We start from the raw sequence: 15,977 nt of genomic DNA, 5'->3' as shown, positions 1-15,977 counted from the left end.
CTTCCACACCCGCCACGTGCCCCGTCTTCCTGCAGACCCTCGGGCAGCACAGCTCCCCGCCTCCACCTCCCGATGGGAGACCGGAAGAGGCTGCAGGTGTTTGCACCCACCGTCACAGAGGGGGAGCCAGGCTTCAGCCCACAGCACCCAGGCAGCCTGCACCACCCGGCGCCCCCACCGAGCAGCGCACGGCCCCCCGAGCAGCCCTCTGTGGAAGGAAGACACAAGGGTCACATTTCAGCAGATCCAGGTCAGGGTTGAGCAGCTCGCTGGGAGCCTGGGTGCCCGGGCTCCGGGCGCCCACCCTCCTCCCCGGGGTGGTCACGCTGGCTTCAGCGAGCGGGTGCTGCCCCCAGTCCTCCAGCCTGACCCCAGGGCCACTCCCACAGCTCAGCCCACCTGTGAAAGCTGTGACATAGCCAGCCCTCAGGGCCACTCAGCGGGAGGTAAAACCCATCACAGCTCTTCAGGGAGCTGAAATGCGGCCGAAACCAGCGTTGCCCAGATGAGGGATTAGAACAAGCCAACAAGGGAGGCTGGCACGACGGGGCAGCACACCCGAGTTCAAGGGCACAGACACCAAGGACGGCTTGTCCGTGAGAGGAGCCGCTATTCTGGCTGCTTCAGACAGGAGTCCTTCCCGCCGTGGAGTGTTCGAGCTGAAAGGGCTCTGGGATAATCCCGTCTGATCCTTGGGTTTCACAGTTGACGGAACCGGGGGCCAAATAGGTCAAGTGACCTGATGGGTGACGACGGCAGGAAAACGGCCAGAAATCAGGAGGCGGGGCTCCAGGGCCATCGTCACACGTGCCCAGCACCTGGGCTTGCCTGCAGTGCTCCCTCCTCCGTGTCAGCAGCACATGCACACATGCTCATACACACGCGTGCACGCATGCACACACGCTCACACACGCACACACGACACACATATGCTCATACACACATACGCTCATACACACACACGCACGCTCATATGCACACATGCATGCACACACGTTCATACACACACAAGACACACATATGCTCATACACACATACGCTCATACACACGCACACACGCATGCTCATGCACACAAGACACACACACGCTCATTCACACACACGCACGCTCATATGCACGCATGCATGCACACACGCTCATACACACACAAGACACACATATGGTCATACACACGCACGCTCATACACACAAGACACACATATGATCATACACATGCACACACACTCATACACATGCACACACACGCTCATACACACGCGTGCACGCATGCACACACGCTCACACATGACACACATATGCTCATACACACATATGCTCATACACACATATGCTCATACACACGCACACACGCATGCTCATACACACAAGACACACATATGCTCATACACACACGCACACAGTCCCACAGACACACATATGCTCACACACATGCACATACGCTCATACACACGCACGCACGCTCATATGCACACGCACGCACAGGCACACGTAGGCACTCGCATGTGAATAGACACATGTACACACGCACCTACATGCACACATGTGCTCATACACACAGGCGCACACACTTCTCCACCTGATGCCTCTGACCCCACCTGTCTCCTCTCACCAGGCAGGAACACGTCCCGGGGCGAGTGCCCCACTCCTCGTGGGTAAAAGCAGACACTTCCAAGACACGTGTCTTCAGGCACCGCTCCTCTGGGGCCGTCTGCCCCCATCAGCACCTGGCAGGAGCTTTCCTTCCCTCCGCCCCCTCCCCACTCCACAATCCTGTCCCCCCCGCATCAAGCCTCTGTCCCCACCTCCGTCTCAGGGTAGCCTGGACTAAGACACATAATCCCCACAGTAAAAATCCAACCACAGCTCTGCAACCCACAGCAGCGGAGGTCTTACAAAGGACATTTCTGTCGGTTTCTGCTCCAAGGAGGCGGTCGGGGGACACAGCCGAACACTGGAGGGTACAGAACTCCAGGGCAGCGTCTCAGCGGTCTGTGTGGACAGTCAGCCAGAAGAGTCGAAAGAGGGCCTCTCCCCAAACCCGGGCTGTATGGTGGCTGTGGCTGTACCAGAAAGTTACACGTCACTGCCCTGAGGAGCGTGAGACGAGGAGGCCAGGAAGACAGGGTCTACGTGGCGAGAAGCCAAGGACGGGCCACGTCAGCGCTAAGACGCCATCGCCACACCTGAGCTGAAATGGCCAAAGCAGCTTTCGAAACATGCCTTCCAGGAAGTTGAGACCAAACACCCCATGCTAAAATACTTTACCTTAGAGGGATGAGCCTCTAAGGAGTGGGAGTGCAGAGGAGGAAGGAACCCTGCCGCCGCAGTGCCCCAGAAGTGAACAGCATGGAGCCTGGGAAGCCAGTGTCGTGCTTCACCAAATATACGAAACCTCGGGGATTATCCCAGGAGGACGGGGTAGCTGCAGACGGACTGGCTGCGGGGCTCGGCCATGCTGGGAGCACACCTGCATGCGCTGCTGGCTGAACTGCCCAGGGAAGAGCCTCCGAGAACTGGAGAGATGCTTGGGGGATTCCCGGACACTCGGAGAAACGAGGTTCGAAGGCAGACCCCAAGAGCACACCTGCGCCGCCATCACCACCCCAGCCACAGAGAACCACCAGCGTCGGCACTTCCGTGCAGCTGTCCTGACGGGGGGACCGGAGAGCCTTCCGACGGTGGCCCAGGGCGCGGGGCACAGGTGGGTGTCAGCAGGGACTGTAGGCCAGGAGCTAAACGAGGCTGTCCAAGTCCCAGATCATCTGTGCCCCAGTTTCCACATCTTACAAAATTAGGTTGATCATATCCCAGAAAAATCTCGAGGAAGAAGACATGAAAGAGCCTAGAGGAAAGGCTTTGTGAAAATAAACAGCAGCCCGTGTACTGTGACACTGTGAGCACTCGAGCTGGGGCAGACGGGCAACTTCACTTAGGAAACTCTGTGTTCATGAGCAAATGTGTCAGCCCCATAAACTAACATGAAAGGAACTATTTAAACAAATTTACACTACAAACAGCTTTTACAGACCCTTAAGCACCACAGAAGCATCCTTGTCTCTCGTGCCTCCCGGGGGGGGGGAAGAGACTGCAGGGTGCCTCCCCGGCTCCCTCACCCCCGGCAGCCCTGCCAGAGCCCAGAGTTAATCAGAGCACACCCGGAAAGTAACGCGTATGGGCTGATATCACCCAGGCTGGCCTCCCTCCAGTTTGCAAAAATGGGGCAACTTTTCCTTGAGCAAGTTTAAAAACATTCCAGTTTTTCTTGGAGCTCCAATTTGTCACTGTACTTGATGTTTTGAAAACAAGTACATGGAAATAATAGCCCAACTTGCATAGCCTAGAAATTCATCCTCGCTGAGGCCCAGCGTCCACGACAAACCAGCAAGTTAGAAGTGCTTCGGTCCCGTCACTGAGCACCAGTGGCTGCTAACACGACAAAAAGACGTGCGCCTCTTGATGGAAAAGCAAACCAACACCTTCAGAGTCACCTCAGGGGAGAAAACTAACCTGAATCCGGTCACGTCTCTAAAAGGCGTCACCGGTTACCAGGGAACAGGTATGGGGAACAGGCTAAAAGACACCACAGGAACGCAGGCAGTGGCGACCAGAACGCGGGAAACTCGACGTACGAACGTGGCCGGGTTGCCCACAAGAGTAAATGGGAGGAAAAGGGAGTGAGGAAGGTGAAGGATGGACTTGATTATTTAAAAAGGCAAAAAGACACACCAGCCAATCAAATTGTGTGAACTTTTTTGAATCCCAATTCAAGTATATACACTTTTTTAAAATTATGACAAATTCCTGGCCATGAAAGACAAACAATAGAAAACTGTACAAAATCTAAATAGAAAGCTTTTTTAGACATAAGTTATCAAACAGTAGGACCACGATCCCTGAGAAAAAGAAGCTGAGTTTTACAGTTGTCCTGGATTTTGCCCTGAAAGCAAATTTAAAACGTCAGCAAAGGGGCAGGAGAAGCCAAGAGGAACCCGCATCTGGGGGAGGGAAACAGACCGGCGCTCAGGGAGGCTGAGCCTATGGGCAAAGCTGCAGACAGAACTGGATGAGGCAAAGGTTCAGAAACCTTCCCGGGGCCCCGGGAGCCGCTGGTGGAACCCGGATCCGGGCCTCTATGGGGTGAAAATCCACGAGGCTGGACAGAGAGATGAGAAGGCCTGCAGGGACAGCGCCCAGAGCCTTGGCAGGGCTGGGAGGGACGCAGGCCCTAGCCGCCGCCCCGAGCCCCCGGGGCCGTGCGCAGCAATGCTGGAGGCCGCACCTCCGCTGCAGGGCTGACTCAGCCCTGAAGGACAGGCTCTTCTAGAACAGCCCTCCAAGGGGCTCAGAGACAAATCTGGTAAGGAGGAATCAGAAACTAACTTAATGGTCCACCAAACAAATTCCAAAACTCTTTAAGGAGGAAAACAAAACAGCACAAACCTCATAATGTCCTGCACCCCATCAAGTATTACTAGACATGCGAGAAATAAGCAAATCGTGACCCACAACAAGGAGGAAAATCAGCCAAAAGAAACAGACCCATAAATGAGTGGGATATTGGAAACTGCGGGCAAGGATTTGTAAAACGCTGTTATACACGTATTTAAGGCCTCAAAGGAAAACACGCCTGTAATGAAGAGACAAGTAAAAAATACTTTTAAAAGAATCAAATGGAAATTCTAGAGAAGAAAAATATAGTATCTGTTGGGAACGAAGCATTTAACCTTTTCCACACAAACTGAATTTCCGAGCGACAGCCCGCTGGTGAGGAAAGGCTTTCTTTACGCAAGTTTGGAGCTCGTAAAGAAAGCAGAGAGGGCGGGAGCATGCTGTCCCCTTGCCACCCCTGACCGCGACGGCGCTGGGCAGGGACGCCGCAAGGACCAGGAGGTGAGACGCCCACGGGGAGCTTTGCAATAGATGAGTCAAGTTCACGCTCAAATTCGCCGAGTAGCCATAATTCACCAAAGGAGCAGCAAGCCGTCACAATGGGCCTCCCGGCAGAAATCCACAACTTCAGGCTGTTCCTGGAAACCCTCAGCAGTGAGCACAGTCAAGCCTCTGGATCCACCTGCCAGTTCACCGGAAACACAGTGGACAGAGGGGTCCGTTAACCCACAGGCTGCGTCAGCGAAGCCCAAGCGCAGGAAAACGCTACAGGCAGACAACCTGAGTTTTTAACCATTAAATTTAAAACAGGGAGAAAGATCGCTCGGCTCGAGAAACTCAGGAGACCTACTGATCAAACGCAAGAAGGCTTGTTTGCATCCTCACCTAACTGAACCGATGCTTATTAAAAATGAGGCCACTGGGGAACTTTAAACCCTGGCTAGATATTTAGAAATATTACGGAAATACTGGCAACTTTTTGCGGTTTGATAATGGTACTGTGGTTATATTTCTATTTTTCAAAGAAAAGAAGTCCACATCTTTTATTTTTAATTCACTTTATTTTGTGGGGGAAGGAAGGTAATTTGGGCTGTTTGTTTGTTTACTTAATGGCAGTGCTGGGGACTGAACTCAGGACCTCGTGCACGCTAAGCAGGTGCTCTACCCCAAGCTATACCCTCCCCCAACCATATCTTTTAAAGATATTTAAGTAATTACAGAAGAAAAAATATTATGTCTTGGATTTGCTTCATAAAAACCTACTAGGGGTGGGGGTAGGAGTTGGGGAGATGCAGATGAGACAGGAGAGGCCATAAGTGGACAAGCATTGATCAGGGTGATGGTTCCATGGGACTTCCTTACACTGGCCTCTTTACTTGGGTATATGCTCGAAATTTTCCATGATGAAGCTGCCTGGTGGACAGACAGACAGACAGACAGGAGCTATGTTCTTCCCAGCTCCACCACAGACTTTCTTATGCGATTTGCTAATGGGTTTTATTCTTTCTGCTCAATTTTCCAGAAAAAGAGCTGTGGACTTTCCTTTGGGGGCCCAGGTGCTCGCCACACATCAGGTCTAAGTGGCCCCGTTCCCTTGGGGACTTGTCACTGTTCCAATTTTCACCCGAAAACTTCACTTGGTGTTTTAGTGCAGGGAACCGCCCACCTGTCCTTGCAGGACAACCTCCCCAAGAATGAAAGGGAACGAGAAAGACTAAGAGCATTTGCTAAGGGCTGGAATCTAGAGTTCAGCTGTTAGAGCTCCAACAATGCTTCTTGTTCTAGATTTAAAAAAACAGAAGTGAGGTCCAGGGACTTGCCTGATGGAGCAGAGACCCAAACCCGAGGTTACCGTCTCCAACATCCATGCCAGGTCAGAGTGACAACACCTTCTCTAGGGTTCGTGGGGGCGTTCACTCCACCTGCACCCCATGCACAAGCCCTGCCCGTGGTCCAGGCACTGGGTCAACCGGCCAAGGCAGGGACGACGCAGACCCTTCCCCGGCCGCGGGGACGGCTCAGCAGGGGTCCTGCCAGCACCAGCCAGTTCCAAGGACACACCAGACCTGTGCGCTACCCGCCCCTCCCTCGCCAGCCTGTGTGACAGTGGGAAATTGGAGCAGGACCCCCCAGGTTCTCCTCAGTCTCCTTCCCTCGACAGACATTGAGCAGGGTCTGATCTTCAGTGTATTACAGGGAGTGACCGTCTCAAAGTCTAAGAGAAAACTGAATAATTCACGGCAAAGAGAAGCTCGATGTCTCCTGCTCTGCTTTTAAAACTTACGAGTTAAGGAACTTCAGGTAAAAGGGGAACTGGACAAACACTGACCGGGGGGTGCTTGGACACGGGTCAGCTCTGAGGACGGGCTCAGAGTCTGGCACGAATGCTTTCATCTCACTGTGAGAAACCATCCAGGGCTTTCTTTCACTCTTTGATATCTTTCACGCCTGGGCACGGTTTTGTCTGTGAACTTCAGATCCGGCCGCTTTGGCCTGACCTCTAACCCCCGATGCTGCGCTGGTCTCGGATACCTCCCCGCCCTCTCCCCTGTGCCCTCCCCAGTCCATCCCCACTTCCTCCCTTCTCTGGCGTCACCAGGCCAGCCTCCCTGCCCTCCCCACTCCCAGGACCCCCCGCCTAGAGGGGGCACTTAGAAGCTCAACAACCCCCAGCTCAGCGGAAGCCGGTGGGGTTTCCTGTGGTTGTGACCCCTAGATTCTCCAAAGAGACTTCAAGCACAGCCCTGTGTGTGCACATGGTAGGGCTGCCAGACAAGAGGCTGGATCCTCAATTAAACCAAAAGGAACTGTGGGAACAGAAGTGGCAAAGTGCAAACCAGCAAGGCAGTTCTGTCCCACGGATGTGCACAGACACCTGGGCTGGACCTGCCCATGTGCCCACCCCGCACCTCTGCGGGCTCCTCCCTCCCACGGGCTCCATGTCTGCAGGAGAAGGGCTGGCTCAGAACAAAGTACAAAGTGCCCCCTTTCCTCCTGTCTTTCCACTCAGAGAACGGGATGTGCAGAGAGCTGGGCTTGAGCTCTGAAGAGGACCCTCAGGCCCCGACTTGCAGCCCCCTCTGTCCCCAAGCAATTGTGCTTAGACATAAGCCTTTTGTGACGCCCAGGGCCCACCACATGCGCATGTTCCCGGTGCCCCAGGCACAGAGGGCTCTTCGGCTCTGGATAGCATATAAAGTATACCCTCCACCCAGATCCCTAGGGAAGGCAATTTTAGGTTCGCCTTCTCTTCAGACCCAGAGGCCAACCGGGCCAGAAGCTCACAGTTGCTCCCAGGCTGGCTGGGTGAGTGTCACAGAGATGGTTCCCTGTCCCATCGGTGCCAGGAGGCCGGGCGCACTTCTAACGCACGGGACAAACTGCCCATCTTTCCACTGGGACTCAACGTCCCGTCTACCAAGTTACCATCTGTGTTTCTGGAACTACACGTCAGTGTTCAGGAACTGGGGCAGAGAAGCACTGGCAGATCGCAGTGAGCACTGAATTTGCAGATAACTAAGTTAGTTCTGGGTGTCTGGAGGTGGGCACATTCTCTTCCTTTGCCTGAAACCACTTCGGGGAGCCCAGGAGGTCACTGAAATGTGAACTCATCCTTTGCCAAAGTTTCTTCACTTGTCCCCACGGAAATTAAAGGGCAAAGGAATAAACCAACTAATGGTCTTTCATACCTACACAGATTTGGCCAGGCTCCTCCTACAGGCATTTGTTACTAACCCATCAAGGGTGGGTCCCTGGAGGATTGAGAATTAAGCAGCAGAAATCCCCAAGCACCTCCAGGGAATTTCTGAACTAACAACATAGCGCATGTGAAATGCCTGCAGTATCTGAGCTGGTAACACGCGCCGACCTTGAGGGAGCGGTGGTCAGAGGTGCAGGAAACAGATGTCCTTCTCCAGCCAGCTCCGTTTTCTTCTATCTGCAGAAAATGAAGGACTTCCCGGGTGGGAGAGAACAAGCAACGGTGAAACACCAAAAGCAATCAGGAAACAAAAGATAAATGCAGCATCTCCTCAGAGAGCGGCCTGGCGTGAGAGCCTCGCAGCCAAGACTGGGCTCACAGCAGAGACGGGGAAAGGCAGCCCTCCTGGCCCAGTGGGGGCTCACATTCTAGCTCCTGGGGGTCCTTCGAAACTTCTAGGTGGCCCCCTGCCCGCCATTCTCAGTGGGGCCTTCCTTTCCAAAGCCCACCACCCTCTCCCAACGCTCTAAGTCTCTCTGAAACAGAAAAGGTTTTCCTGGTGAGAATTCTCCCACCTCCATGCCACTCTTTACCCCTAGACCTCAGCCAGCGGCCCACCAGTGGCCCCAAGGCCAGGGAAGGCCCTCCCTGTCGGAGTGCCTGGCTTTGCCCACCTGAGAAGTGGGGTGGGGGCAGGAGAGCCTGCTGCTGCCGGCGGGCGGCGGGGGGAGGCTCTACCTCCCCGGCACTGACCAGTGCTCCTTTTGTCGCAGGAGGGGAGATGCTAGGTGAGGAGCAACCCGTCCACCCAGCCCCTTCCCACTGGGCTGGGCACCTGCATCTGGCTGCAGAGTGAGGCGTGCACCCTGGGGCCCTGCGATGGCCCCAGAGGCAGAAACGCAGTTCCTTGAGAAAGAACCAGCCCCAAAAGACCACCTGCGCAGGCATCTCTTCTTTTCAGGCAGAGGAGGGTGAAAGGCAGCCCCCAGGCCCCGTGGTCCCGTGAGTGTGGCAACTGGGCCCAGGGACTGGACAAAATCCCCATCAACACGCCCAGCTCTGGCCCTTCCCAGACTACCCTGAGGGCCCCGGAGCTGGGCGATGGGGCTTGCGGGGGGGGGGGGGCAGCAGAGACAGAGGTGAGGGTGCTGCAAGACCAGTAAAGGAGGCCGGGGAAGGGAGCTGCCCACCGGGTGAGTGTTACTGCCTGGGCTGCTTCGGGGCAGGGGTGTGGCGGCAGCCGGTGGCTGGGCCAGCAGGAGGGCGCACCTGTGCCCAAGTCTAGGATAAAACTCGTGCCAAGGCCCTGAGTGTCTCAGCGGCCTCCCTTAGACCCAGTAGCCAACCTGGCCTACATCTCAGCCTGCCGGCTTACTGCTCCCATAAACAGGCCTTGGTTCTGCAGTCCTGCCCGCCTCCAGAGCTCAAACGATGGTACACTCATTATGAATGGCTTTAGCCCCAGCTCTCTGTGTCTCTGCTTTCTTGTCTCAGCCCACTCCCCTCTCCAGGTCCAGGGGCCCACCAACTCCCAGGCCCAGAGCTGAGCCCTCCAGGGCGGCTATCTCCAGAAGGAAAAAAAAAAGCCATAATCCACCCGCTCTCAACTCGCGCAGGCACGCAATAAGCAATAAACGTCAGTCTAATCTCTAAACGAGATCTTTTCCCCAAACACAAAAACAACAGAGCCTGGTCAGGTCTGTCATTTTTCGCACCCCACGCTGAATGCCTTTAAAACTGCCTGAATAAAGACAAGAGATGGTGTGTACATTTTCTGCACAAATGGTGGAAAGTAACAAAATAAACATCCAAGGTGGGCTTCCACGTACTCACAGCTCTGTCGGCGTTTGCAACAAAGGCCGGAAAAGGACAAAACCTCGGTGTGGAAGGGCATCGGGTTAGAAGTGCACCCTGGGGGCGGGTGCAGGGATGGGCACCCCTTCCTGGAGCATTCATGGCGCCTGGGCATCAGGCCCTAAGCTCCTGGCTCTGAGAGAGGACCCTCTTTCCCCACCGTCCGACCCCAGTGCCATGGAAACACAGCAAAGGTTCAGGAGGAGGAGGAGGACTGGACAGAGACTGCTGTCGACACGCCACCCCCAGAAGCCGCCCTCTCGTGGGTGGGAGACTCGCAGACAGAGCCAGCACCACGCCCAGGCAGAGGACCCGACGCTCCTGGGGGAACCACCAGCCAGGTAAGGGAAGAGGCAAGGAAGACAAAAGAAAGTGAAAGTCTGAGGCCAGCATTCAAGCAAGAGTCAAGGTCATCCCAGCAGGCTGAACCAATTTCAAGTCCAGTATTCTATTCATTAAAGAAGGAAAGAAGACAGGGGTGGTCCTCAAACTGAAGTCACAAGACGGACACACCCTGTGGCTCCGGTGGGAGTCACTGCAAAGTGTGTCCTGCGCATTCTGCGCTGTAGGGCCCCTCAGCCAAGGCGAGAGGGGTTCGCATTCGGAAGAAGCACCGTTGTCACCACCAGAGAAGTCAACACATCGCGTGTAGTTTAGAAAGACGGCGGGCCCCAACAAGTCCCTGCTGCCCGGGCCCTGCCCCGCCGGGTGTCCCTTCAGGTGTCCCCCCCCCACTACCACCGTGCCCACTTGCCCAAATCGCATCCGTGAGCTCCAGGGCGCAGAGGCCCCTCCCTCCCAGGCGGCTAGGCGCTCCCCCCACCCCACCCCGCCCCGCAAGCCGAGGCACACATACACAATCACGGACTCGGGGACATGCACACTTGCACACACACTCGCACACGCGCACACTCCAGCCGCGCGCACACTTCCCATTGGCAGGAGGCGGAGGGCGGGCCCAGGCGGACCCAAAACAAACAACCTGAGCCGGGAGACTGGTCGCGAGCCGCCGCTTGGCCTCCGCCTGGTGCGCGCCCGCTCGGGAGCCGCGGCCACCTGGGCCACCTCGCTCTCCACCCATCTCCGTCCGCGCCCAGGCCCCGCCCCCGCGGAGCGGCGCATGGTTATATTGGGCCGGGCCGAAGGTGGAGGCGAGACGGAGCTGCGGCCGGCCGGCGCGGAGATGCGGCTCCGGAGGACAGGGGTGGGAAGGAGGCGGCGGGCGCCACGGCCTCGGGGACTCGGCTCCGCGGGCGCTCAGGGCTGAAGGTTGGCACGCGCAGCAGCCTGCACCGTCTCGGACAGTGGGGACGCCTGCCCGGGGCCTGGGGCGTCCAGTAAAGGGACCCTCGTCTCAGGAACAGAGGGCGGATGCGCACGCCGCCTTCTCCAGCAGGATCTCCAAGCTCCGCGCGCTCGGGCACCAGAGGCTGGAACGGCAGCCCTGAGCGTCTTCCCCGAAGTCTCTAATCGTCGAACTGAAGACAGAACCCACCCAATTCCCTCCTTTCCGCCCCTCCCTGTTCACCCTCCCAAGAAAAATTCCAGCGGAAGAGGACGCCTGTCCGGAAAGAGACTGTCTCTCGCAAGAGGAGGGCGAGCTCCGGGAGAGAGAAAGGCGAGGACCTCGGCCTCCGAGCGCCACCCCGTCCCCGGCGCGCGCTAGCCAGGACCGCGCGGAAGAGAAGGGTACGCGCCGGGGAGGGACGGGCTCGGGCATGAAGTTGGAGGTGTTTGGCCCCCGTGTGGCCCTCGGGGACAAGCCCGGGAGTGACCTGGAGGGCGCGGGCGGCAGCGACGCGCCATCTCCGCTGTCTGCGGCCGGCGACGACTCCCTGGGCTCGGACGGGGACTGCGCGGCCAACAGCCCGGTGGCGGGTGGCGGCGGCGCCGGGGCGCTGGCGGACGGCGGCGAGCGGAGCGCGGGCGGCGGGCCGGGCGCCCAGGAGGCGGGCGCGGCGGCGGCGGCGCCGGGGACCGCGGAGGCGGGAGCGACGGGGACGGGCGCGGGGGGCGCGGGCGGCGGCGAGGGCGCGCGCGGCAAGCCGTACACGCGGCGGCCCAAGCCCCCGTACTCGTACATCGCGCTCATCGCCATGGCCATCCGCGACTCGGCAGGCGGGCGCCTGACGCTGGCCGAGATCAACGAGTACCTCATGGGCAAGTTCCCCTTCTTCCGCGGCAGCTACACGGGCTGGCGCAACTCCGTGCGCCACAACCTCTCGCTCAACGACTGCTTCGTCAAGGTGCTGCGCGACCCTTCGCGGCCCTGGGGCAAGGACAACTACTGGATGCTCAACCCCAACAGCGAGTACACCTTCGCCGACGGGGTCTTCCGCCGCCGCCGCAAGCGCCTCAGTCAGCGAGCGCCGGCCCCCGGCCCCGGGCTCCGGCCCGCCGACGCCGCCGCGCCACCGCCGCCCGCGCGCGCCGCCCCGGCCCCGGCCTCGCCGCGCGCGCGCTCGCCGGCCCGTCCGGAGGGGCGCGCCAGCCCCGCGGGCCGGTTCTCCAGCCCCTTCGCCATCGACAGCATCCTCAGCAAGCCCTTCCGCAGCCGCCGCGCCGGGGACGCGGGCCCCGGGGCGCGCCTGCAGTGGGGCGCCGCGCCCTGCCCGCCGCTGCCCGCGTACCCCGCGCTCCTTCCGGGCGCGCCCGGCGGGGCCGTGCTGCCGCTCTGCGCGTACGGCGCGGCCGAGCCGCCGGTGCTGGGCGCTCGCGGGGCCGAGGCGCCGCCCCTCCTGCTGGCGCCCCTGTCCGCCCCGGGCCCCGCCAAGCCGCTCCGGGGTCCGGCCGGCGGCGCGCACCTGTACTGCCCCGTGCGGCTGCCCGACGCCCTGCACGCGGCCCCGGCCCGCGCGTCCGGCCCGCACCTGCCCTGCCCGGGGGAGACGCTCCTGGCCTGAGCGCGCTGGAGGCAGCGGCGGGGAACTCGGGCTCGGGGGCTCTGCCCTTTCCACCCCAGGACAGAGACTCGGAAAGAGAAGTCTCCATCAGACGTGCCTTAAAGCTGATGCGTTTTGACACAAGTGTTTCACTTAGTTCAGAGTTATCTCCCCTCGTCTTGCACGTTACAGAGAACCAAAGCGAGTCTTCACAGCTGTTTTCGTTTCTAGGCCAAGCCTGTCCCTGCTTCCCTCTACAGAGACTTTCCCTCCCCGCTTACTGCCCAGGCTCTGCCTTAGTCCTACTGTTTTTGTTGCACCTTCAGTGATTTGCCCCTTTAAAAACAAACCAAGCACATCAGGGAACCTTTCGTATGTCAAGGACATCAAGGACGTGACTACTGCTGGGGGCTCCACGCCCTCCTTGCACGTGGGCTCACAGGTGAGAGAGGGGCCAAAGAATCTTCAGTCACTTCTCTGATAATGACCAATGTTTCACTGTGCCAGGAGGTAAAAAAATATATATATAGTTGGGTTTTGTAATTAAATTATTTATATATTTTTAAAACCTGAGTGGCAAATGTTGCAGGCAACGGTTAGGGCTCTACGCGCGGTCGGGTTTTCTCTTGACTGTGGTCTCCTTGGGCAAGACAGTTCCTTCCAAGGAAAAGTTAGCATTATGCACGTGGAGTGCCAGGGCCACTGCCGCGTGAGAGCAAGCGTGATTTTTATTTTTAATATTATTTTATTTGTGTCTGTGCATATTCGTGTATAAATTTCATGAAACCCAGGCATAGTGCTTATTTTTTAATAAAACTCACAGTTGACTTTAGCACTTTGGAGATGGAGAGCTTTTTACCCCCCAACATGGGTTCAGGTTTGACTCTCAAGAACTTCCTGTGGAGTTCAAAATATTTTCCCAAATGATTCAGGAAAGGTGGAGGCAGTCAGTAGGTTTCCCCACGTGACAGACTGCTGCGCGAGTCTCCAGGCTGGGGCTTCCGTCACGGGGCTTCCTTAAACTTTAAACCAATGGCCTCTCTAAGGATTCACTTAAGAGTTATCAGAACAAATGAGAAGGTGCGTGCCCTTCACACAGGCCACGGGAATCCTTCAGCGGACAAGTTCAGCTATTAACAATCTTACAGTTAAACGGGGGTTTTCACATGAATTGGTTCCGATTGTGCTCAAAAAGCTGGATGCAATCTTGGCACAAGACTGTGTTAAACCACTGAAGATTTCTTCAGGGCAGTTTTAAGAGCAACTTGGAAGTCACTTGTTTTGGGGCGTTTTTTTTTTTGTCAGAACGAAACCATCCACCTTCCTAGGAATGTAGAAGTTCGTGTGGGTGGGAACCCCTCAGTAGAACCGTGTCACGCCCCCCTTTTGTGTGAGCATAGCCTCTAGAGGTGGGGCTGCCAGGCCTGTTCAGCTGAGATCTGGAGAGGGAAGCCACCCCCCGTGGGGTGGAGACCATCGCCCACATTAAAGATGGAAGGCTCCATCAGAGGAAGTACCAGGCACGGGACGGACGTTTCTCCGTAAATCCAGAGGCAGTGTGGCTCCAGCAGTTCACGGATTGCAGTGTTCTAAAGGGTAGCACAGAACGAACACTTCCAGGACCAGCCCCCCTGTCGTTCCCGAGGTCAGGCAGGTGCCATCTTATCCAGGACAGGAGGATAGCGTGGGGCCGCTGTGCTGTGAGAGGGGAGGGAAGTGGAGTTTACTGCAGGGTGCTGCCTTCGTCAGGAATGGGAGAAAAAGTCCCATTCCTGAGTCTAGTTAACAAGAAACAAGTCTTGCCTGATTTCGGTCACATCTGCTTAGTAGCCATGGGGGGATAACGGGGGTGAATTGTGACAAAAGGCGCCCATTTCAGTGGAGGTTTGCGCCCACAAGGTCAATAATTAGACCAGAAAGGAAAACTGAAACAGAGGTGGGGGGCCTGGGCTCGCTGGGCTGGAATGATCAGGACCCCTTGCTCGGTTCTTTGCTTGTCTGGAAAAAACACTGGAAGGTTGGAGGAGAGCCCCCTTCCCCACAGGGGACCACTCCTCTTTCTGCCAGGCCTCTGGAGGCCAGGTGCCGCCTACTTTTACACGGGTTTTTGTAAAGCCACTGTTTTCATTTCAGCATGGACGCACAACAGTTCTGCAAACAGAGACCTTAAATTGCTGCTGATTTATTTACGTTGAAGAGCAAGAAGTAGCAACGAGAGGAAGAGCGCTGTGTTCAGCCACAGCTCTTCTCCCCTCCCCTCAGAAGCCCTTCCTGACGAACGCTCCGGCATCGGGTCCCCTCCCTTGCTGGAGTCCCCTTTGCACGTCCTCAGGCACCACCAGGTTTTCTAGAGAATGGCCAGGGCCACAGGACCTTTGTGCCCCTGTCTGGTGCCAGGGCCACTTGCAAGCTCCCACCCCCATGATGCTGTGGCCATCACCCTCAGTGGGCCAGGGCCAGCGCAGTGGAGGGTGGGGGTCCTGCTGCTCCACACCCCCAGCCCCAGGAACTTCAGCCTCCCCTGAAGCAGGTGGGGCAGGTTCCCTATGTGACCAGGCACGACAAGCCCATGAGAAGGGTGACCCTGCCAAGGCCCACCCCTTCCGCATCTGCCCAGAAAATCTGGTTCCTCCTCTGTACCCCAGGACCAGGATCGCTCGGTGGGCAAAGGGCAGGGCCTGTGCCTCCCTGGCCCCCAGCCCCTCAATCCCCCACTTCCTCAGCCCCTCCCCCTCCCCCTGGTCCCAGCCCATTACCCTCCCCCTCCTCCAGCCCATCCCCTCCCCTATCTCACCCCACTCCACCCCCACTCCCAGCCCATTCCTCTCCCCCAGCCCACCCCGTCCCCTAACCAGCCTCAGTCGTCTCCGCAGCCTCCAGGCCACAGGGGCCAAGGCCCACCTGTGCAAACACCAGGCTGCCCAGAGCAGCTGACCCTAGGCCAAGGCAGGGGCATGGACCTCAGGGTGGGGATGAGCGTCTGTTTGGTTTGGGAAACACCCTTTGATACCTGGGAGCCAGGGGTGTGGGCCAGGGCGCCCGGGTCAGTTTTCAAAGACTCCCACAAACACCCTGCCCCAGCTCCGCGGGGAGCGCTTTGCAGTCCCCTCTCCCGGCCCCCTGAGAAGAACCTTCCAGGCCTGGGGGCTAC

At 57.6% G+C, this 15,977-nt stretch overlaps 1 protein-coding gene across 1 annotated transcript; it reads left to right on the top strand.

The window, feature by feature from the left end:
• The first annotated feature begins 10,898 nt into the window (after positions 1-10,898).
• FOXQ1 (forkhead box Q1) lies at positions 10,899-13,658 on the top strand. The gene has a single exon (XM_072944732.1). It carries the CDS (start codon positions 11,663-11,665, stop codon positions 12,845-12,847), a length of 1,185 nt encoding a protein of 394 aa, XP_072800833.1. The 5' UTR covers positions 10,899-11,662; the 3' UTR covers positions 12,848-13,658.
• The last annotated feature ends 2,319 nt before the right edge of the window (positions 13,659-15,977 follow it).

Source organism: Vicugna pacos, chromosome 20 (genome assembly GCF_048564905.1).
Source record: "Vicugna pacos chromosome 20, VicPac4, whole genome shotgun sequence".
Lineage (NCBI taxonomy): Eukaryota > Metazoa > Chordata > Mammalia > Artiodactyla > Camelidae > Vicugna > Vicugna pacos.
The sequence above is the reverse complement of the archived record's forward strand: the minus strand, read 5'-3'. Positions and strand labels throughout refer to the sequence as shown.